Below are 21,518 nucleotides of genomic sequence, written 5' to 3'. Positions count from 1 at the left end.
TACACAGTGTGTCATTGACTCTCACTCTCTCTTCCTGTCCAGGAGGAGACAGAGAGGCTAGTCTCTGGGGGGCGCTATGACGACAGAGAAGACTTCGCTGTGGTCACTCAGCCATTCCTGAAGAACTCTATCATCCCCCTGGCAGCGGTCAGTCACATGGCACACACTGATGCAAAGTGATAGGGGACAATTGTGTAAAAGGGTGTTTAAAAAAAGTTTGGGATATATCCTCTGTGTACCATGAAGCTCACTGTGATGACATTAATGATTGGAAGAGTTACAGGACTTCCAGAACTCTCCTGGAGCAGGAGTGTGGAGCTCTGCTCTAGAGAGGTGTGTCAGTGATGGAGGGGTCTCTATCTCTTCTGGAGCAGGAGTGTGGAGCTCTGCTCTAGAGAGGTGTGTCAGTGATGGAGGGGTCTCTCTCTCTCCTGGAGCAGGAGTGTGGAGCTCTGATCTAGAGAGGTGTGTCAGTGATGGAGGGGTCTCTCTCTCTCCTGGAGCAGGAGTGTGGAGCTCTGCTCTAGAGAGGTGTGTCAGTGATGGAGGGGTCTCTCTCTCTCTCCTGGAGCAGGAGTGTGGAGCTCTGCTCTAGAGAGGTGTGTCAGTGATGGAGGGGTCTCTCTCTCTCTCCTGGAGCAGGAGTGTGGAGCTCTGCTCTAGAGAGGTGTGTCAGTGATGGAGGGGTCTCTCTCTCTCTCTCCTGGAGCAGGAGTGTGGAGCTCTGCTCTAGAGAGGTGTGTCAGTGATGGAGGGGTCTCTCTCTCTCTCTCCTGGAGCAGGAGTGTGGAGCTCTGCTCTAGAGAGGTGTGTCAGTGATGGAGGGGTCTCTCTCTCTCTCTCCTGGAGCAGGAGTGTGGAGCTCTGCTCTAGAGAGGTGTGTCAGTGATGGAGGGGTCTCTCTCTCTCTCTCCTGGAGCAGGAGTGTGGAGCTCTGCTCTAGAGAGGTGTGTCAGTGATGGAGGGGTCTCTCTCTCTCCTGGAGCAGGAGTGTGGAGCTCTGATCTAGAGAGGTGTGTCAGTGATGGAGGGGTCTCTCTCTCTCTCCTGGAGCAGGAGTGTGGAGCTCTGCTCTAGAGAGGTGTGTCAGTGATGGAGGGGTCTCTCTCTCTCTCCTGGAGCAGGAGTGTGGAGCTCTGCTCTAGAGAGGTGTGTCAGTGATGGAGGGGTCTCTCTCTCTCTCCTAGAGCAGGAGTGTGGAGCTCTGCTCTAGAGAGGTGTGTCAGTGATGGAGGGGTCTCTCTCTCTCTCCTGGAGCAGGAGTGTGGAGCTCTGCTCTAGAGAGGTGTGTCAGTGATGGAGGGGTCTCTCTCTCTCCTGGAGCAGGAGTGTGGAGCTCTGCTCTAGAGAGGTGTGTCAGTGATGGAGGGGTCTCTCTCTCTCCTGGAGCAGGAGTGTGGAGCTCTGCTCTAGAGAGGTGTGTCAGTGATGGAGGGGTCTCTCTCTCTCTCCTGGAGCAGGAGTGTGGAGCTCTGCTCTAGAGAGGTGTGTCAGTGATGGAGGGGTCTCTCTCTCTCTCCTGGAGCAGGAGTGTGGAGCTCTGCTCTAGAGAGGTGTGTCAGTGATGGAGGGGTCTCTCTCTCTCCTGGAGCAGGAGTGTGGAGCTCTGCTCTAGAGAGGTGTGTCAGTGATGGAGGGGTCTCTCTCTCTCCTGGAGCAGGAGTGTGGAGCTCTGCTCTAGAGAGGTGTGTCAGTGATGGAGGGGTCTCTCTCTCTCCTGGAGCAGGAGTGTGGAGCTCTGATCTAGAGAGGTGTGTCAGTGATGGAGGGGTCTCTCTCTCTCCTGGAGCAGGAGCGTGGAGCTCTGCTCTAGAGAGGTGTGTCAGTGATGGAGGGGTCTCTCTCTCTCTCCTGGAGCAGGAGTGTGGAGCTCTGCTCTAGAGAGGTGTGTCAGTGATGGAGGGGTCTCTCTCTCTCTCTCCTGGAGCAGGAGTGTGGAGCTCTGCTCTAGAGAGGTGTGTCAGTGATGGAGGGGTCTCTCTCTCTCTCTCCTGGAGCAGGAGTGTGGAGCTCTGCTCTAGAGAGGTGTGTCAGTGATGGAGGGGTCTCTCTCTCTCTCTCCTGGAGCAGGAGTGTGGAGCTCTGCTCTAGAGAGGTGTGTCAGTGATGGAGGGGTCTCTCTCTCTCTCTCCTGGAGCAGGAGTGTGGAGCTCTGCTCTAGAGAGGTGTGTCAGTGATGGAGGGGTCTCTCTCTCTCTCCTGGAGCAGGAGTGTGGAGCTCTGCTCTAGAGAGGTGTGTCAGTGATGGAGGGGTCTCTCTCTCTCCTGGAGCAGGAGTGTGGAGCTCTGCTCTAGAGAGGTGTGTCAGTGATGGAGGGGTCTCTCTCTCTCCTGGAGCAGGAGTGTGGAGCTCTGCTCTAGAGAGGTGTGTCAGTGATGGAGGGGTCTCTCTCTCTCTCCTGGAGCAGGAGTGTGGAGCTCTGCTCTAGAGAGGTGTGTCAGTGATGGAGGGGTCTCTCTCTCTCTCCTGGAGCAGGAGTGTGGAGCTCTGCTCTAGAGAGGTGTGTCAGTGATGGAGGGGTCTCTCTCTCTCCTGGAGCAGGAGTGTGGAGCTCTGCTCTAGAGAGGTGTGTCAGTGATGGAGGGGTCTCTCTCTCTCCTGGAGCAGGAGTGTGGAGCTCTGCTCTAGAGAGGTGTGTCAGTGATGGAGGGGTCTCTCTCTCTCCTGGAGCAGGAGTGTGGAGCTCTGATCTAGAGAGGTGTGTCAGTGATGGAGGGGTCTCTCTCTCTCCTGGAGCAGGAGCGTGGAGCTCTGCTCTAGAGAGGTGTGTCAGTGATGGAGGGGTCTCTCTCTCTCTCCTGGAGCAGGAGTGTGGAGCTCTGCTCTAGAGAGGTGTGTCAGTGATGGAGGGGTCTCTATCTCTCCTGGAGCAGGAGTGTGGAGCTCTGCTCTAGAGAGGTGTGTCAGTGATGGAGGGGTCTCTCTCTCTCCTGGAGCAGGAGTGTGGAGCTCTGCTCTAGAGAGGTGTGTCAGTGATGGAGGGGTCTCTCTCTCTCTCCTGGAGCAGGAGTGTGGAGCTCTGCTCTAGAGAGGTGTGTCAGTGATGGAGGGGTCTCTCTCTCTCCTGGAGCAGGAGTGTGGAGCTCTGCTCTAGAGAGGTGTGTCAGTGATGGAGGGGTCTCTCTCTCTCCTGGAGCAGGAGTGTGGAGCTCTGCTCTAGAGAGGTGTGTCAGTGATGGAGGGGTCTCTCTCTCTCCTGGAGCAGGAGTGTGGAGCTCTGATCTAGAGAGGTGTGTCAGTGATGGAGGGGTCTCTCTCTCTCCTGGAGCAGGAGCGTGGAGCTCTGCTCTAGAGAGGTGTGTCAGTGATGGAGGGGTCTCTCTCTCTCTCCTGGAGCAGGAGTGTGGAGCTCTGCTCTAGAGAGGTGTGTCAGTGATGGAGGGGTCTCTCTCTCTCTCTCCTGGAGCAGGAGTGTGGAGCTCTGCTCTAGAGAGGTGTGTCAGTGATGGAGGGGTCTCTCTCTCTCCTGGAGCAGGAGTGTGGAGCTCTGCTCTAGAGAGGTGTGTCAGTGATGGAGGGGTCTCTCTCTCTCCTGGAGCAGGAGTGTGGAGCTCTGCTCTAGAGAGGTGTGTCAGTGATGGAGGGGTCTCTCTCTCTCTCTCCTGGAGCAGGAGTGTGGAGCTCTGCTCTAGAGAGGTGTGTCAGTGATGGAGGGGTCTCTCTCTCTCTCTCCTGGAGCAGGAGTGTGGAGCTCTGCTCTAGAGAGGTGTGTCAGTGATGGAGGGGTCTCTCTCTCTCTCCTGGAGCAGGAGTGTGGAGCTCTGCTCTAGAGAGGTGTGTCAGTGATGGAGGGGTCTCTCTCTCTCCTGGAGCAGGAGTGTGGAGCTCTGCTCTAGAGAGGTGTGTCAGTGATGGAGGGGTCTCTCTCTCTCCTGGAGCAGGAGTGTGGAGCTCTGCTCTAGAGAGGTGTGTCAGTGATGGAGGGGTCTCTCTCTCTCTCCTGGAGCAGGAGTGTGGAGCTCTGCTCTAGAGAGGTGTGTCAGTGATGGAGGGGTCTCTCTCTCTCTCCTGGAGCAGGAGTGTGGAGCTCTGCTCTAGAGAGGTGTGTCAGTGATGGAGGGGTCTCTCTCTCTCCTGGAGCAGGAGTGTGGAGCTCTGCTCTAGAGAGGTGTGTCAGTGATGGAGGGGTCTCTCTCTCTCCTGGAGCAGGAGTGTGGAGCTCTGCTCTAGAGAGGTGTGTCAGTGATGGAGGGGTCTCTCTCTCTCCTGGAGCAGGAGTGTGGAGCTCTGATCTAGAGAGGTGTGTCAGTGATGGAGGGGTCTCTCTCTCTCCTGGAGCAGGAGCGTGGAGCTCTGCTCTAGAGAGGTGTGTCAGTGATGGAGGGGTCTCTCTCTCTCTCCTGGAGCAGGAGTGTGGAGCTCTGCTCTAGAGAGGTGTGTCAGTGATGGAGGGGTCTCTCTCTCTCTCTCCTGGAGCAGGAGTGTGGAGCTCTGCTCTAGAGAGGTGTGTCAGTGATGGAGGGGTCTCTCTCTCTCCTGGAGCAGGAGTGTGGAGCTCTGCTCTAGAGAGGTGTGTCAGTGATGGAGGGGTCTTTGTCTTTCTGTCTCTTCAGGATGGGGAGCCAGACCTGAGCTTCTTCTCCGTGGACTGTTTCCACTTCAGCGAGCGTGGCCATGCGGAGATGGCCATTGGGCTGTGGAATAACATGGTGAGACAGCCAGGGTCAGAGGGCAGGGTGAGAGTTCGTGTGTCCCTGAGTGAGAGGCTCTGAGAGGGCGTGAAGTGTGTGTAGTTAAGGGTGTTGTGTTGTTGTAGCTGGAGCCAGTGGGGAGGAAGCAGAACTTCAACAACTTCACACACGACCGGAACAAGATCCGCTGCCCCAGCCAGGTGAGACTCAACACACAAATACACACACTGATATTGACGCAAACATACACATGCACTGCTACACAAATACACACACTGATATTGACACAAACATACACATGCACTGCTATACAAATACACACACTGATACTGACATAAACATACACACGCACTGCTACACAAATACACACACTGATATTGACACAAACAAACACACACACTGCTACACACATACACACAGTGATACTGACAAAAACATACACATGCACTGATACACAAATACACACACTGATACTGACATAAACATACACACACACTAATAGACATACTCTGACACACAAATACACACTGATATACAGACTGAGACACAAATACTTACTGACACAGACACAATGATACACAAAGTGCACACAAAAATGACATACAGATTGATGCATGAATACACAAACTGTTACAAACCACACACCTACTAACTCTAAACACAGAATGATACACACAAAATAAGATACATATATGCACATAAACAGTAACATGCATAAGAACAAAAACATAATGTGATACTCACACATGCAAAGTAACACAAACTCACACAGATGAAAGCACACTGACACACAATTCTATAAGTGATGGAGACCGTAGAAGAGTGAGGCTGTATTGGAGTGACATTACAGAGGAGTAAATCTGTAGGGAGTGAGATTGAAATTATTGAGGCTGTAGGGAGTGAGATTGAGATTATTGAGTCTGTAGGGAGTGGGATTGAGGTTATTGAGGCTGTAGAGAGTGGGATTGAGGTTATTGAGTCTGTAGGGAGTGAGATTGAGATTATTGAGGCTGTAGGGAGAGATTGAGATTATTGAGGCTGTAGAGAGTGAGATTGAGGTTATTGAGTCTGTAGGGAGTGAGATTGAGATTATTGAGGCTGTAGAGAGTGAGATTGAGATTATTGATGCTGTAGGGAGTGAGATTGAGATTATTGAGTCTGTAGGGAGTGGGATTGAGATTATTGAGGCTGTAGAGAGTGAGATTGAGGTTATTGAGTCTGTAGGGAGTGAGATTGAGATTATTGAGTCTGTAGGGAGTGAGATTGAGATTATTGAGGCTGTAGAGAGTGAGATTGAGATTATTGATGCTGTAGAGAGTGAGATTGAGGTTATTGAGTCTGTAGGGAGTGGGATTGAGATTATTGAGGCTGTAGAGAGTGAGATTGAGGTTATTGAGTCTGTAGGGAGTGAGATTGAGATTATTGAGGCTGTAGAGAGTGAGATTGAGATTATTGATGCTGTAGGGAGTGAGATTGAGATTATTGAGGCGGTAGGGAGTGAGATTGAGATTATTGAGGCTGTAGAGAGTGGGATTGAGGTTATTGAGTCTGTAGGGAGTGAGATTGAGATTATTGAGGCTGTAGAGAGTGGGATTAGAGGGTTGAGATGAGGTCTGAAGGCTTCTTTAAGAAGACATAAGTGTCCAAACTTTGTGGACATAGTCTTCAGGCTGTTGAGCACAAGGCTATACAGACACAGATGATCTGTACAGAGAACCAGAGAGGTAATTGTGCACTCTTACCTCTCTCTAACACAGCACTGTCGAACCCCACAATGAGTGAGTTTCACCACGACCTCTCTCACACCCCGACACCCCCTTCCTCTCTCCTCTGTCTCTCAGGATCAGCCCTATTTCTTCACCAGGATCAACAGCTTCCCCATCCAGCTGACCACGCCTCCTGCCACCTCAACCCCGCCCACCCTGCCTCTCCAGCCAGTCAGCACCGTGCCTCTGTGGGCACCCATAGTGACGGCTCTGGGGGGGCTGCTGATTGGCTGGGCGGCCACATGGCTCCTCCTCTCGAGGAGAGTGCGGCAGAGACTGGGGGAGAAGGAGAAGAAACTGGAGATGAAGGGCACTTCCTTTTGACACCCTGTCCTGCCAAACAAGACCCCCAAAATTATTGTAACTCCCACCCAATAATAAAAGGCACACTGAGCTGAAAACTGGAAGAGATCTTGGAATCATTATAGGGCAACTAAATGGGATGGATGGGCCAAATGGAGCTTCACGTGTTTCCCTTCTGGGGTTCCTGTCCCCCAACAATCCCGCTCGTAAAGAGTGCCTCCCCAAGGAGCAGGGGTTGTGCGAGGGCAGGGTCTACATGCCCCTGAAAGCCCTGCCCTATCTGCCCTGCCCTGCCCTGCCTTGCCCTGTCCTATCTGTCCTGCCCTGTCTTCTCCTGCCCTGCCCTGCCCTATCCTGTCCTGCCCTGTCCTTTCCTATCTGCCCTGCCCTGTCCTGTCCTTTCCTATCTGCCCTGCTGTGCCCTGTCCTTTCCTATCTGTCCTGTCCTGCCCTGCCCTGTCCTGCCCTGTCCTTTCCTATCTGCCCTGCCCTGTCCTGTCCTTTCCTATCTGCCCTGCTGTGCCCTGTCCTTTCCTATCTGTCCTGTCCTGCCCTGCCCTGTCCTGCCCTGTCCTTTCCTATCTGCCCTGTCCTGCCCTGTCCTGCCCTGTCCTTTCCTATCTGCCCTGCCCTGTCCTGTCCTTTCCTATCTGCCCTGCTGTGCCCTGTCCTTTCCTATCTGTCCTGCACTGTCCTGCCCTGTCCTTTCCTATCTGTCCTGTCCTGCCCTGCCCTGTCCTGCCCTGTCCTGCCCTGTCCTTTCCTATCTGCCCTGCTGTGCCCTGTCCTTTCCTATCTGTCCTGCCCTGTCCTGCCCTGTCCTTTCCTATCTGCCCTGTCCTGCCCTGTCCTTTCCTATCTGCCCTGTCCTGCCCTGTCCTGCCCTGTCTTTCCTATCTGCCCTGCCCTGTCCTGTCCTTTCCTATCTGCCCTGCTGTGCCCTGTCCTTTCCTATCTGTCCTGTCCTGCCCTGCCTTGTCCTGCCCTATCTGCCCTGCCCAGGCCTGCCCTGCCCACAGAGACACGCCAGGAGAGGCGATGTGGTGACAGGTGATCACCCATCATGCTCTGCTCTCCAGCCTGCCGGACTGTTCTCAGTAGTGATGGTGTCGGGTTGATGGCGATGAATAAAGTCAGAAATGAGCTCCCTGTGTCCTGGTTTGTGTGCGATGCTGCCCTCTCTGTGCCGGGCGGACATTGACAGCCCAGGGGCCCAGCTGCTGACTTGGAGATCTGCTCGGGGTTCTGGCCCATGCAGGACTGGCTGAAGACGGTGCCGTGGGTTGTGGGTCAGACGGACGGGCCCGGTGCTCTCCTGGCCCGTCCCATGAGTGTGCAGGTGTGGCAGAGAGCTCCCCAGTGTCACTCCCCCATCAGGTTAGTTCAATGGGGGGAGAGACCAATCGCTCCTTCACAGCACAGCAGGCCACAGCAGACCTGGACATTCCTCCAGGCAGCCATGTTATTTTATCATATAGTTTAAAATATCTTATAGTAAATCACATATCACAGAGTATATTGGAGAGTTTACTGTATATATCATATAGTTAGCATATTATATATCATATAATTGTAACCTAACAGCTGCTCATCACCTATGTGGCTGAAGGAACTGAGTCTCTTCAGTCTTGAACAGAGAAGACTGTGAGGAGACTGATACAAGTATTAAGGGACTGTCCTACACTGACAGGCTGAAGGAACGGAGTCTCTTTAGTCTTGAACAGAGAAGACTGTGAGGAGACTGATACAAATATTAAGGGACTGTCCTACACTGACAGGCTGAAGGAACTGAGTCTCTTTAGTTTTGATGTGTCATGAACCAGGAGTAGCAAGCAGGAGAGTACACCCTTCTTGGAGTACAGGGCTGTCCACCTGATCAGGGTATCCTGGACAGAATATATGCTACACTGGGCCCACATTACTAAACCACTCAGCACACTGGACACTACCTGCCTGAAGACTGGGAGTGCCCTGTCCACTCTGCTCCCAGACGCCAGTCCCAGTTTCACCCCCGCCCCCGACTCACTCTGTGTAGGAGCCGTACGGGTGACGGGGGCGCACTCGTGCGGGAGCGGCGCTGCGCCGTTTACTTTAGCGCGGTTTTTGGCGCCGTCTGGCGGTGAGCGGGCACAGCTTTTCGGCTGGGAAGATGGCGGAGAGTGACCTGAATGTGGACAGCCTCATCTCTCGGCTCCTGGAAGGTAGGAGAATCGGAGGGTCGGGGCCTCCGTCTTTGTAGCGGACACCGTGAAGGGCAGTACGGACAGGTGTGCAGTATGTAGTGTGTCAGCCCCGTCTCGCTGTGCCTGTGTGTCGGGACACGGAAACTCAGGTACGGGGGGTTGCTGTGTTCACAGCGGCTCACGGACACAAACTCCCACTCGGGAGCGCTTCCCGGCCACTCCGTGTAGTGTACTGGGTGTCTGCCCACGCACCGAAGCTGGTTCTGACGACGTTAGCCGCGACCGGGCCGGTAGACCGGGCTAGACCGGACCGAGCTGGTGGAGCCTGTGGAGCCAGACGGCACCGCCAGAAGCCGGTTTAAACCCGTCTTCTCCCCGGACGCGGAACAGAGAAATAAACACAGGACACGCACCGCAGCTGCAGTGTTTTACAGCAGTTTTACTGCTGCTCGGGACGAATGTGAGGGTAATCGCGTGTAAAATGGAGTCGCGATATAAGACTGTAGGAGGCGATATTTTGTGTTTATAAGTGGCCACTTGTTAGTGTATCGATGGCGACGGAGGACTGTGGTCCGTGACGCAACAGGGCAGGGATACGCTAACAAACACGGCAGGGCCCTGGACTGTAAACACCAAGCAGATGGTCAGGGACAGACTGGACACGGGCAGACCTAGCTGTCCAGAGTGGACCTGTGGTAGCCGCGTTAACCTGTCTCTCCGTGTTGAGCTGTTTTAAGCCCTCTCTTTCTGTGTATTAACCTCTCGCAGTGCCTTGCTGTGTTACCTGTTTCTGCTCTCTCAGTACTTGTTAACTTGTCTATGTATTAACCTGTCTCTTCCTGTTGTAACCTCTCTGTGTTAACCTCTCTCTCTCTCTCTCTGCATTGATCTCCCTCTCTCTATGTTAACCTGTCTCTCTCTCTGTTTCAACCTCTCTGTGTAGTAACCTGTCTCGATTCAATTCAATTCAAGGTGCTTTATTAGCATGACCGATGGGTACAATCAGTGTTGCCAAAGCAAATAAAATAATGAAATTCAGATGAAACAACAAAAAATAAAAGTAAAATAAAATCTAAAGACATATTACAGATATTTACAACAAAGACATATTATAAAATATTGACATATACTGTAGGCGAATGGAGCATTATTAAGAGACAGACTCACTGTTCCTCAGGCTGTGACAGGAGATCACATACTGGGCTGCCAGTTCAGATGCGTTCCCTCCTCCCTCTCCCAGTAGGATTGGGACCCGTTGTGACTCTGGCAGGTGTGGGAACTCTGGGATTAGATTTCTGAATTTGGGGAAGAATGTTTCTCTAATCCCAGAGTATCTGTCACAGTGCAGTAGGAAGTGCACCTCTATTTCTCCCCGCTGGCAGTGGGAGCACAGCCTGTCCTCTCTGGGCAGCCAGGTCTGCCTGTGTCGCCCAGTTTCTATGGCCAGGCTGTGGTCACTGAGCTCTCTCTCTGTATGTTAACCTGTCTCTATTCACCTGTCTCCCTCTCTCTCTGTGTAGTAACCTGTCTCTCTCTGTGTAGTCACCTGTCTCTATGTTAACCTGTCTCCCTCTCTCTCTGTGTAGTAACCTGTCTCTCTCTGTGTAGTAACCTGTCTCTCTCTGTGTAGTCACCTGTCTCTATGTTAACCTGTCTCAGTTCAGTTCAGTTCAAGGTGCTTTATTAGCATGACCGATAGGTACAATCAGTGTTGCCAAAGCAAATAAAAATAATAAAATTAACATAGAACAAAACAAAAATAGAAGTAAAATAAAATCTACAGACATGTTACAGACATTTACAACAAAGACATATTATAAAATATTGACATATACTGTAGGCGGCTGGAGCATTATTGGGAGAGGGACTCACTGTTCCTCAGGCTGTGACAGGAGATCACATACTGGGCTGCCAGATCAACTGAGTTCCCTCCTCCCTCTCCCAGTAGGATTGGGACCTGTTGTGGTTTTGGCAGGTGTGGGAACTCTGGGATTAGATTTCTGAATTTCGGGAAGAATGTTTCTCTAATCCCAGAGTATCTGTCACAGTGCAGTAGGAAGTGCACCTCTGTCTCTATTTCTCCCCGCTGGCAGTGGGAGCACAGCCTGTCCTCTCTGGGCAGCCAGGTCTGCCTGTGTCGCCCAGTTTCTATGGCCAGGTTGTGGTCACTGAGCCTGTACTTCGTCAGGGTCTGTTTCTGTTTGTTATTTTTTATTTTGGTCAAATATTCAGCTAGTGTGTATTGTCTATCTAGGGTTCTGTAGCATTCCAGTTTATGTTGTGTTTGTGTGTGTGTGTACCAGTGTGTGAGATATTGCTGTTTGATCTGTGCTGTGATGTGGTTGAGTCTGGGTTGTGGTGCTCTAGCAGTGCTGTCCTGAGGCTGGTTAGTGTTGGTGTGGCTCAGGTCAGTGAGCCTCAGGACCAGCTGGCTCAGGGGGCTCTGTTTTGGGCTCAGCTCTTGGCTCAGCAGGGCTTTGTGGTGGTAACCTGTCTCTCTCTCTCTGTGTAGTCACCTGTCTCTGTGTTAACCTGTCTCTCTCTCTGTGTAGTCACCTGTCTCTGTGTTAACCCGTCTCTCTCTCTGCGTGTCCTCCTGTCCCTGTCTCAGTGCGGGGATGTCGCCCAGGGAAGATCGTACAGATGACGGAGGCGGAGGTGCGGGGCCTGTGCCTCAAGTCCAGGGAGATCTTCCTCAGCCAGCCCATCCTGCTGGAGCTGGAGGCCCCCCTGAAGATCTGTGGTCAGTGGACTCGCACTCACACTCAAGACACGGACGACGAGTTACAGTGTTGCCCATTAACACAACACTTACAGACACCTCACTGGACTGTCATTTACTGTACATCACATAAAACATTATTGAGAGACAGGCTCACTGTTCCTCAGGCTGGGAGAGGAGATCACACACTGTATTATTATTATTGAGAGACAGGCTCACTGTCTGTTCCCCAGGCTGGGACAGGAGATCACACACTGTATTGTTATTATTGAGAGACAGGCTCACTGTCTGTTCCTCAGGCTGGGACAGGAGATCACACACTGTATTATTATTATTGAGAGACAGGCTCACTGTCTGTTCCTCAGGCTGGGACAGGAGATCACACACTGTATTGTTATTATTGAGAGACAGGCTCACTATCTGTTCCTCAGGCTGGGACAGGAGATCACACATTGTATTAATATTACTGAGAGACAGGTTCACTGTTCCTCAGGCTGGGACAGGAGGACACACACTGTATTATTATTATTGAGAGACAGACTCACCGTCTGTTCCTCAGGCTGGGACAGGAGATCACACACTGTATTATTATTATTGAGAGACAGGCTCACTGTCTGTTCCTCAGGCTGGGACAGGAGATCACACACTGTATTGTTATTATTGAGAGACAGACTCACCGTCTGTTCCTCAGGCTGGGAGAGGAGATCACACACTGTATTATTATTATTGAGAGACAGGCTCACTGTCTGTTCCTCAGGCTGGGACAGGAGATCACACACTGTATTATTATTATTGAGAGACAGGCTCACTCTGTTCCTCAGACTGGGACAGGAGATCACACACTGTATTGTTATTATTGAGAGACAGGCTCACTGTCTGTTCCTCAGGCTGGGGCAGGAGATCACACACTGTATTATTATTATTGAGAGACAGGCTCACTCTGTTCCTCAGACTGGGACAGGAGATCACACACTGTATTGTTATTATTGAGAGACAGGTTCACTGTCTGTTCCTCAGGCTGGGACAGGAGATCACACACTGTATTGTTATTATTGAGAGACAGGCTCACTTTCTGTTCCTCAGGCTGGGACAGGAGATCACACACTGTATTATTATTATTATTATTATTATTATTATTATTATTATTATTGAGAGACAGGCTCACTGTCTGTTCCTCAGGCTGGGACAGGAGATCACACACTGTATTGTTATTATTGAGAGACAGGCTCACTCTGTTCCTCAGACTGGGACAGGAGATCACACTGAATTATTGATCAGCTCTGTGTGCTATCTCTCTCTCTATGTTATTGATCATTTCTATGTGCTCTCTGTGTGTGTGGTATTGACCAGTTCTGTGTGCTCTCTTTGTGTTATGGATCAGCTCTGTGTGTTCTCTGTCTCAGGTGATATCCATGGTCAGTACACAGACCTGCTGCGGCTCTTCGAGTACGGCGGCTTCCCCCCTGAGGCCAACTACCTGTTCCTGGGCGACTATGTGGACCGGGGCAAGCAGTCCTTAGAGACCATCTGCCTGCTGCTGGCCTACAAGATCAAGTACCCTGAGAACTTCTTCCTGCTGCGCGGCAACCACGAGTGCGCCTCCATCAACCGCATCTACGGCTTCTATGACGAGTGTGAGTCACGGGGCGTGAAACTGGAGCTCACGTCTGTCTGGTGGCAGGGTGCACAGGGAGCTGGGTGTGCAGTGTGTGGACAGGGTACCCCCAGTCCTCAGGCAGGTAGTGCCCAGTGTGCTGAGTGGTTTAGTAATGGGGGCCCAGTGTAGTGTATGTTCTGTCCAGGATACCCTGGTCAGGTGGACAGCCCTGTTCTCCAAGAAGGATGATGCATCAAAACTAAAGAGACTCAGTTCCTTCAGTCTGTCAGTGTAGGACAGTCCCTTAAGCCCCAGATTATATCTGGTTGCTCAAGTCTGGATTGATTTCAGAGCAGTAAGATTTCTTCTAAAACATGGTGACCAAATTGTACGCAGTATATAAATGAGGCCGTACCAGTCCGTTACACAGTTTTAACCCTTTGAAGTGGGAGGTTAATGTCCATCTCTCTCTGCCTCCTAGGCAAGCGCAGGTTCAACATCAAGCTGTGGAAGACCTTCACAGACTGTTTCAACTGCCTGCCCATTGCCGCCATCATCGATGAGAAGATCTTCTGCTGCCATGGGGGTTAGTGCGTGAACGACTCTTACTTCCTGTCCAGTCGTGTCCAACGTCCTGTCCCGTCATGCTGTGGTCTCTTCTTGTAAACTTGTGCGAGCAGTGAGAGGACTGACTGCCTCAAATTCAAGAGCTGTATTGCCATGATCAATGCCTGAGACAGGAGATCACACACTGGGCTGCAACTGTATTGAATTTCCTTTCCCAGTAGGTTTGGAGCATTGTTTGATTCTGGCAGATGTGGGAATTCTGGGATTAGATGTGTTAATTTGGGGAAGAATGTTTCTCTAATCTGTCACAGTGCAGTAGGAAGTGCACCTCTGTCTCTATTTCTCCCCGCTGGCAGTGGGAGCACAGCCTGTCCTCTCTGGGCAGCCAGGTCTGCCTGTGTCCCCAGTTTCTATGGCCAGGCTGTGGTCACTGGGTCTGTACCTTGACATGATCTCTGTTTCTCTTTGTTGTGTCTCACCCTGTTCGGATACTCAGTGTGTTTTCTGTTGTTGGTCTGGTAGCATTCTAGTCTGTGTTGTATTTGTGTGTTTGTCCCAGAGGGTAGGGTATTGTTGTTTAACTTGTAGTGTGATTTGGTAGACTTTGATGCCCATTGGTTTAGTTGTGTTGTTGGCATCTCCCTCTCCAGGCCTTTCTCTTGACTGACTCTCTCTCTCTCCCTCCAGGCCTCTCTCCAGACCTGCAGTCCATGGAGCAGATCCGACGCATCATGAGGCCCACAGACGTCCCGGACACAGGTGTGTGAGGACCAGGCCGGGTAAGAGGCTGTGTGTCTGAGCCAGGACACAGGTGGAGTGTGTCACAACTCCTACCATCACCAGAGAAGAGCCCCCTCAGCCAGCTGGTCTGGAGGCTCACTGACACCAGCCAGCCTCAGGACAGCCCTGCTACAGCAACACGAATCAAAATCAACCACATCACAACACCACCTCACCCACTGGGACACACACAACACAACACAAACTGGAATGATGCAGGACTCTTAAACACAAGAGCTGAGTATTCAATTCAATTCAAGGTGCTTTATTAGCATGACCGATGGGTACAATCAGTGTTGCCAAAGCAAATAAAAATAATAAAATTAACATGGAACAAGACAAAAAATAGAAGTAAAATAAAATCTACAGACATGTTACAGACATTTACAACAAAGACATATTATCTGACTAGGGTAAGAGACAGCGAGCTCAAATATTCTGAGATTAGACAAACATACCTCTCTGAAATAACAAATCTAATCCCAAGATTCCCACACCTGCTAGGGAGGAAACTCAGTAGAGCTGCAGCACAGTGTGTGATCTCCTGTCACAGCCTGAGGAACAGAGTTAGCCTCTGTTTCTGATGTAAATGTTGTGTTTCTGCCATGGCAGCAGTGTAATTCATCAGTCATGGCAGCCAGGCAGTGTCTCAATAAAAGCCCCTCTCTCTGTCCCAGGGCTGCTGTGTGACCTGCTGTGGTCAGATCCCGATAAGGATGTCCAGGGCTGGGGGGAGAATGACCGCGGGGTCTCCTTCACCTTCGGGGCTGATGTGGTCAGCAAGTTCCTTAACCGGCATGACCTGGATCTCATCTGTAGAGCACATCAGGTGTGTACAGACATGTGTATATATATCTCCACTGTGTGTGTACACTGGACAGCATCTGTAGAGCACATCAGGGATGTACAGGTGTGTGTGTGTGTATATATATCTCCACTGTGTGTGTACACTGGACAGCATCTGTAGAGCACATCAGGTATGTACAGACATGTGTATATATATCTCCACTGTGTGTGTACACTGGGCAGCATCTGTAGAGCACATCAGGTATGTACAGATGTGTGTGTGTGTATATATATCTCCACTGTGTGTGTACACTGGACAGCATCTGTAGAGCACATCAGGTATGTACAGATGTGTGTGTGTGTATATATATATCTCCACTGTGTGTGTACACTGGACAGCATCTGTAGAGCACATCAGGTACAGTGCCTTGCGAAAGTATTCGGCCCCCTTGAACTTTTCAACCTTTTGCCACATTTCAGGCTTCAAACATAAAGATATAAATTTTTTATTTTATGTGAAGAATCACCAACAAGTGGGACACAATTGTGAAGTGGAATGAAATCTATTGGATTTTTGAAACTTTTTTTAACTAATAAAAAAATGAAAAGTGGGGCGTGCAAAATTATTCGGCCCCCTTGCGTTAATACTTTGTAGAGCCACCTTTTGCTGCGATTACAGCTGCAAGTCGCTTGGGGTATGTCTCTATCAGTTTTGCACATCGAGAGACTGAAATTCTTGCCCATTCTTCCTTGCAAAACAGCTCGAGCTCAGTGAGGTTGGATGGAGAGCGTTTGTGAACAGCAGTTTTCAGCTCTTTCCACAGATTCTCGATTGGATTCAGGTCTGGACTTTGACTTGGCCATTCAAACACCTGGATACGTTTATTTGTGAACCATTCCTTTGTAGATTTTGCTGTATGTTTGGGATCATTGTCTTGTTGGAAGATAAATCTCCGTCCCAGTTTCAGGTCTTTTGCAGACTCCAACAGGTTTTCATCCAGAATGGTCCTGTATTTGGCTGCATCCATCTTCCCCTCAATTTTAACCATCTTCCCTGTCCCTGCTGAAGAAAAGCAGGCCCAAACCATGATGCTGCCACCACCATGTTTGACAGTGGGGATGGTGTGTTGAGGGTGATGAGCTGTGTTGCTTTTACGCCAAACATATCGTTTTGCATTGTGGCCAAAAAGTTCGATTTTGGTTTCATCTGACCAGAGCACCTTCTTCCACATGTTTGGGGTGTCTCCCAGGTGGCTTGTGGCAAACTTTAGACGAGACTTTTTATGGATATCTTTGAGAAATGGCTTTCTTCTTGCCACTCTTCCATAAAGGCCAGATTTGTGCAGTGTAAGACTGATTGTTGTCCTATGGACAGACTCTCCCACCTCAGCTGTAGTTCTCTGCAGTTCATCCAGAGTGATCATGGGCCTCTTGGCTGCATCTCTGATCAGTCTTCTCCTTGTCTGAGCTGAAAGTTTAGAGGGACGGCCAGGTCTTGGTAGATTTGCAGTGGTCTGATACTCCTTCCATTTCAAGATGATCGCTTGCACAGTGCTCCTTGGGATGTTTGAAGCTTGGGAAATCTTTTTGTATCCAAATCCGGCTTTAAACTTCTCCACAACAGTATTACGGACCTGCCTGGTGTGTTCCTTGGTCTTCATGATGCTCTCTACGCTTTCAACAGAACCTTGAGACTATCACAGAGCAGGTGCATTTATACAGAGACTTGATTACACACAGGTGGATTCTATTTATCACCATCAGTCATTTAGGACAACATTGGATCATTCAGAGATCCTCGCTGAACTTCTGGAGTGAGTTTGCTGCACTGAAAGTAAAGGGGCCGAATAATTTTGCACGCCCCACTTTTCATTTTTTTATTAGTTAAAAAAGTTTCAAAAATCCAATAGATTTCGTTCCACTTCACAATTGTGTCCCACTTGTTGGTGATTCTTCACATAAAATAAAACATTTATATCTTTATGTTTGAAGCCTGAAATGTGGCAAAAGGTTGAAAAGTTCAAGGGGGCCGAATACTTTCGCAAGGCACTGTATGTACAGATGTGTGTGTATATATATATCTCCACTGTGTGTGTACACTGGACACCATCTGTAGAGCACATCAGGTATGTACAGATGTGTGTGTGTGTATATATATATATCTCCACTGTGTGTGTACACTGGGCAGCATCTGTAGAGCACATCAGGTATGTACAGATGTGTGTGTGTGTATATATATATCCACTGTGTGTGTACACTGGACAGCATCTGTAGAGCACATCAGGTATGTACAGATGTGTGTGTGTGTATATATATATCTCCACTGTGTGTGTACACTGGACAGCATCTGTAGAGCACATCAGGTATGTACAGATGTGTGTGTGTATATATATCTCCACTGTGTGTGTACACTGGACACCATCTGTAGAGCACATCAGGTATGTACAGATGTGTGTGTGTGTGTGTATATATATATCTCCACTGTGTGTGTACACTGGGCAGCATCTGTAGAGCACATCAGGTATGTACAGATGTGTGTGTGTGTATATATATATCCACTGTGTGTGTACACTGGACAGCATCTGTAGAGCACATCAGGTATGTACAGATGTGTGTGTGTGTATATATATATCTCCACTGTGTGTGTACACTGGACAGCATCTGTAGAGCACATCAGGTATGTACAGATGTGTGTGTGTATATATATATATCTCCACTGTGTGTGTACACTGGACAGCATCTGTAGAGCACATCAGGTATGTACAGATGTGTGTGTGTATATATATCTCCACTGTGTGTGTACACTGGACAGCATCTGTAGAGCACATCAGGTATGTACAGATGTGTGTGTGTGTATATATATCTCCACTGTGTGTGTACACTGGACAGCATCTGTAGAGCACATCAGGTACTGTACAGATGTGTGTGTATGTATTTATATCTCCACTGTGTGTGTACACTAGATAGCATCTGTAGAGCACATCAGGTACTGTACAAAAGTGTATACAGTATATCTTCACTGTGTGTGATGTTGTGTAGTGTTGTCTATTGTTGTGTTTCTATGTTGCAGAAGACAGGTGTGTATTGAGCAGTGACTTGATGTACAGTGTTGTGTGTTGTGTTTCCAGGTTGTGGAGGATGGGTACGAGTTCTTTGCGAAGAGGCAGCTGGTCACTCTGTTCTCGGCTCCTAATTACTGCGGAGAATTCGATAACGCGGGTGGCATGATGAGTGTGGACGAGTCGCTCATGTGCTCCTTCCAGGTGACCAGCACACAGGGCTCAGTCAGCGATGGGGGAGGGTAGAGGGCAGAGGTCAGGTTAGGAGTTAGTGACAGGGAGAGGTCAAAGGGGAGAGGTCATGTCAGATGTGCAGGTGTGATAGTGACTGGGATTTCAGAGGGGAAAGGCCATTTGTGACAAGGGGAGATCAGAGGGGAGAGGTGAGATTAGGTGTGACAGTGACTGGGAGAGGTGAGATTAGGTGTGACAGTGACTGGGAGAGGCAGAGGGGACAGGTGATATTAGGTGTGACAGTGACTGGGAGAGACAGAGGGGACAGGTGAGACTAGGTGTGACAGTGACTGGGAGAGGCAGAGGGGACAGGTGAGATTAGGTGTGACAGTGAGAGGGAGAGACAGAGGGGACAGGTGAGATTAGGTGTGACAGTGACTGGGAGAGGCAGAGGGGACAGGTGAGATTAGGTGTGACAGTGAGTGGGAGAGGTCAGAGACTGTTGCTGTCAGTAAAACCTTACACCTTGACAGGAGCTGCTGACCCCTGCTCTCTCCTCCTCAGATCCTGAAGCCATCAGAGAAGAAGGCCAAGTACCAGTATGGAGGAGTGAACTCGGGGCGCCCTGTCACGCCACCCCGCACTGCCAACGCCCCCAAGAAGAGGTGAGCGGTGCGGCCAGACCGCCGCCCCTCTTCCTCCTCTTTTTCTTCAACCCCAGACATGTGCTGCACCCCGACAGTCTCCGCTCCAGTCGGGGCGTGTCGGCGCTGCTGGGGGAGCCGTGTGTCCTGCCCTTGCTGACTGACCAATTGACTGCTCTCTGTTGCTGTCTGGGCACCCTGCTCCTCCTCGCCTGCTCTTCCTGCCTGTACAGACACGCTGCTGAGACCATGTCGGTTCTGCGTTTCTCCTTTGGTACTTCATCAATTCAGCTTCTCAGCCCAGCAGGGAGAGGCACCTCTGACCCTCTCCACCCTGTGGCCTCAGGGCAGCTGCGGTAGTTAGTGAGACTGGAACCTGTCCCCGGCTGGGCAGGGGCTCATCCTGGCCAGTCTCTGCCTTGAGCTGTATTGAGGTCACAGTGTCTTTGTGAATGAGGGGTCACTTGAGTCACACAGGGGTCTGTGGGCTCTGAGGCCCAGAGAGACGGAGACAGGGCTGGGAGGTGTGGGACAGGTGACGGGGGACGGGGACTGAGAGGGTGAGGAGATGACAGGGTGAGGAGAGTGAGGAGTTAGGGGGGTTAGGGTGAGGAGTCAGGGGTGACGGGGCCTGAGAGGATGAGGAGTCGGGGGTGTCAGGGTGAGGAGTCAGGGGTGACGGGGACTGAGAGGGTGAGGAGAGTGAGGAGTCAGGGGTGACGGGGACAGAGGGTGAGGAGTCAGGGGTGTCAGGGTGAGGACTCAGGAGAGTCAGGGTGAGGAGAGTGAGGAGTCAGGGGTGAGAAGGATTGAGAGGGTGAGGAGTCAGAGATAATGGGGTGAGGGGGAGTGAGGAGACACTGGGAAGGGGAGAGAAGGGTGGGAGAAGTTGTGTGAGGGTGTGGTGGGGAGACAGTGTTGAGGTAGTTGTGGTACAGTGAGAAAGCTCCTGACTGACGCTCTGGCCCTCAGAGCCTGCTGTGGAAGTGTGTGTCTGAGAGCTGTGGGCTGGCAGCAGGACGTTAGCCTGCACTGGTGCGGGGAGAGCGTGGCAGAGAGAGCTGTCCCATCCAGGGCAGGAGGAGACACCCCTGGCTCCTGTGTGACCAAGTGTCCGGGCCGAGCGAGACAGAAGTGTTCAGTGTTCAGTGTTGTTGACTTCCTGAACGGGCCCGCGCCTCTTCCTGGCCCCTGTGCTCTCTCTGCCTCACGTCAAGAGTCAGAGACGTCGGCCTGGGTTGTGTCTCGCGCAGCGTGCAACACCAACAGCGACCATCCCACTGCGTTATGTTTCTTCACACACTTTGTCTTGTTTGTGTTTTTGGATTTTTCTGGGGGTGAACTGTAAGAAACCCTGTTTTGAGATTTGTACCAGTTAGTTTTGAAGTCTTTGGTTTCAATAAATGTAACAGAGTGGGGTAAGACTGCCTGTCGGCTCTTTTATTTCCGGATGGCCTGTCAGTGTGCACACAGCAGATACAGCCCTGCACGTCTGCAGACACCCTGATCTCCTGCCCTGCTCTACAAGGCCAAGAGCTTGCATACAGTCTTATCCATCGCATTCCCACTTCGAGCTGTTACACTACACTACAGAGAGATACAGTCACCCCACTGCTCTGTCCTGTAGGGGAGAGAGACAGTCACCCCACTGCTCTGTCCTGTAGGGGAGAGAGACAGTCACTCCACTGCTCTGTCCTGTAGGGGGAGAGAGACAGTCACTCCACTGCTCTGTCCTGTAGGGGAGAGAGACAGTCACCCCACTGCTCTGTCCTGTAGGGGAGAGATAGTCACTCCACTGCTCTGTCCTGTAGGGGGAGAGATACAGTCACCCCACTGCTCTGTCCTGTAGGGGAGAGATACAGTCACCCCACTGCTCTGTCCTGTAGGGGAGAGATACAGTCACCCCACTGCTCTGTCCTGTAGGGGAGAGATACAGTCACCCCACTGCTCTGTCTTGTAGGGGGAGAGATACAGTCACTCCACTGCTCTGTCCTGTAGGGGGAGAGAGACAGTCACCCCACTGCTCTGTCCTGTAGGGGAGAGATACAGTCACTCCACTGCTCTGTCCTGTAGGGGAGAGATACAGTCACCCCGCTGCTCTGTCCTGTAGGGGAGAGAGACAGTCACCCCACTGCTCTGTCCTGTAGGGGGGAGATACAGTCACCCCACTGCTCTGTCCTGTAGGGGGGAGATACAGTCACCCCACTGCTCTGTCCTGTAGGGGAGAGAGACAGTCACCCCACTGCTCTGTCCTGTAGGGGGAGAGAGACAGTCACTCCACTGCTCTGTCCTGTAGGGGAGAGAG

General features: G+C 51.0%; 2 protein-coding genes across 2 annotated transcripts in view; both read left to right on the top strand.

Moving 5' to 3' along the window:
* plb1 (phospholipase B1) overlaps positions 1-7,845 on the top strand; it is a 42,363-nt gene extending 34,518 nt beyond the window's left edge. Inside the window, exons 41-44 of the mRNA XM_088625975.1 lie at positions 43-147; positions 4,555-4,650; positions 4,758-4,832; positions 6,474-7,845. Of these exons, the coding sequence (XP_088482101.1) occupies positions 43-147; positions 4,555-4,650; positions 4,758-4,832; positions 6,474-6,722 (525 nt within the window). The 3' untranslated portion in view covers positions 6,723-7,845. The remainder of the gene's footprint in view (positions 1-42; positions 148-4,554; positions 4,651-4,757; positions 4,833-6,473) is intronic.
* A 901-nt stretch (positions 7,846-8,746) lies between these two features.
* Positions 8,747-20,635, top strand: ppp1cb (protein phosphatase 1, catalytic subunit, beta isozyme). The gene is made up of 8 exons (XM_088625972.1): positions 8,747-8,902; positions 11,496-11,627; positions 13,010-13,240; positions 13,685-13,789; positions 14,458-14,529; positions 15,228-15,379; positions 18,465-18,599; positions 19,134-20,635. The coding sequence occupies exons 1-8, from the start codon at positions 8,851-8,853 to the stop codon at positions 19,236-19,238; spliced, it is 984 nt and encodes a 327-aa protein (XP_088482098.1). The 5' UTR covers positions 8,747-8,850; the 3' UTR covers positions 19,239-20,635.
* Positions 20,636-21,518: the final 883 nt, after the last annotated feature.

Source organism: Lepisosteus platostomus, chromosome 3 (assembly GCF_059453375.1).
Source record: "Lepisosteus platostomus isolate fLepPlt1 chromosome 3, fLepPlt1.hap1, whole genome shotgun sequence".
NCBI classification, from domain to species: Eukaryota; Metazoa; Chordata; class Actinopteri; order Semionotiformes; family Lepisosteidae; genus Lepisosteus; species Lepisosteus platostomus.
This window is presented reverse-complemented; position numbering and strand designations above follow the sequence as displayed.

Excerpts from the sequence above, each read along its gene's own strand:
- ppp1cb (XM_088625972.1), top strand. The coding sequence starts at position 8,851 with ATGGCGGAGAGTGACCTGAATGTGGACAGCCTCATCTCTCGGCTCCTG. Across the intron at positions 11,628-13,009 it reads GGCCCCCCTGAAGATCTGTG|GTGATATCCATGGTCAGTAC; the intron begins GTCAGTGGACTC and ends TCTCTGTCTCAG. Across the intron at positions 15,380-18,464 it reads TCATCTGTAGAGCACATCAG|GTTGTGGAGGATGGGTACGA; the intron begins GTGTGTACAGAC and ends TTGTGTTTCCAG.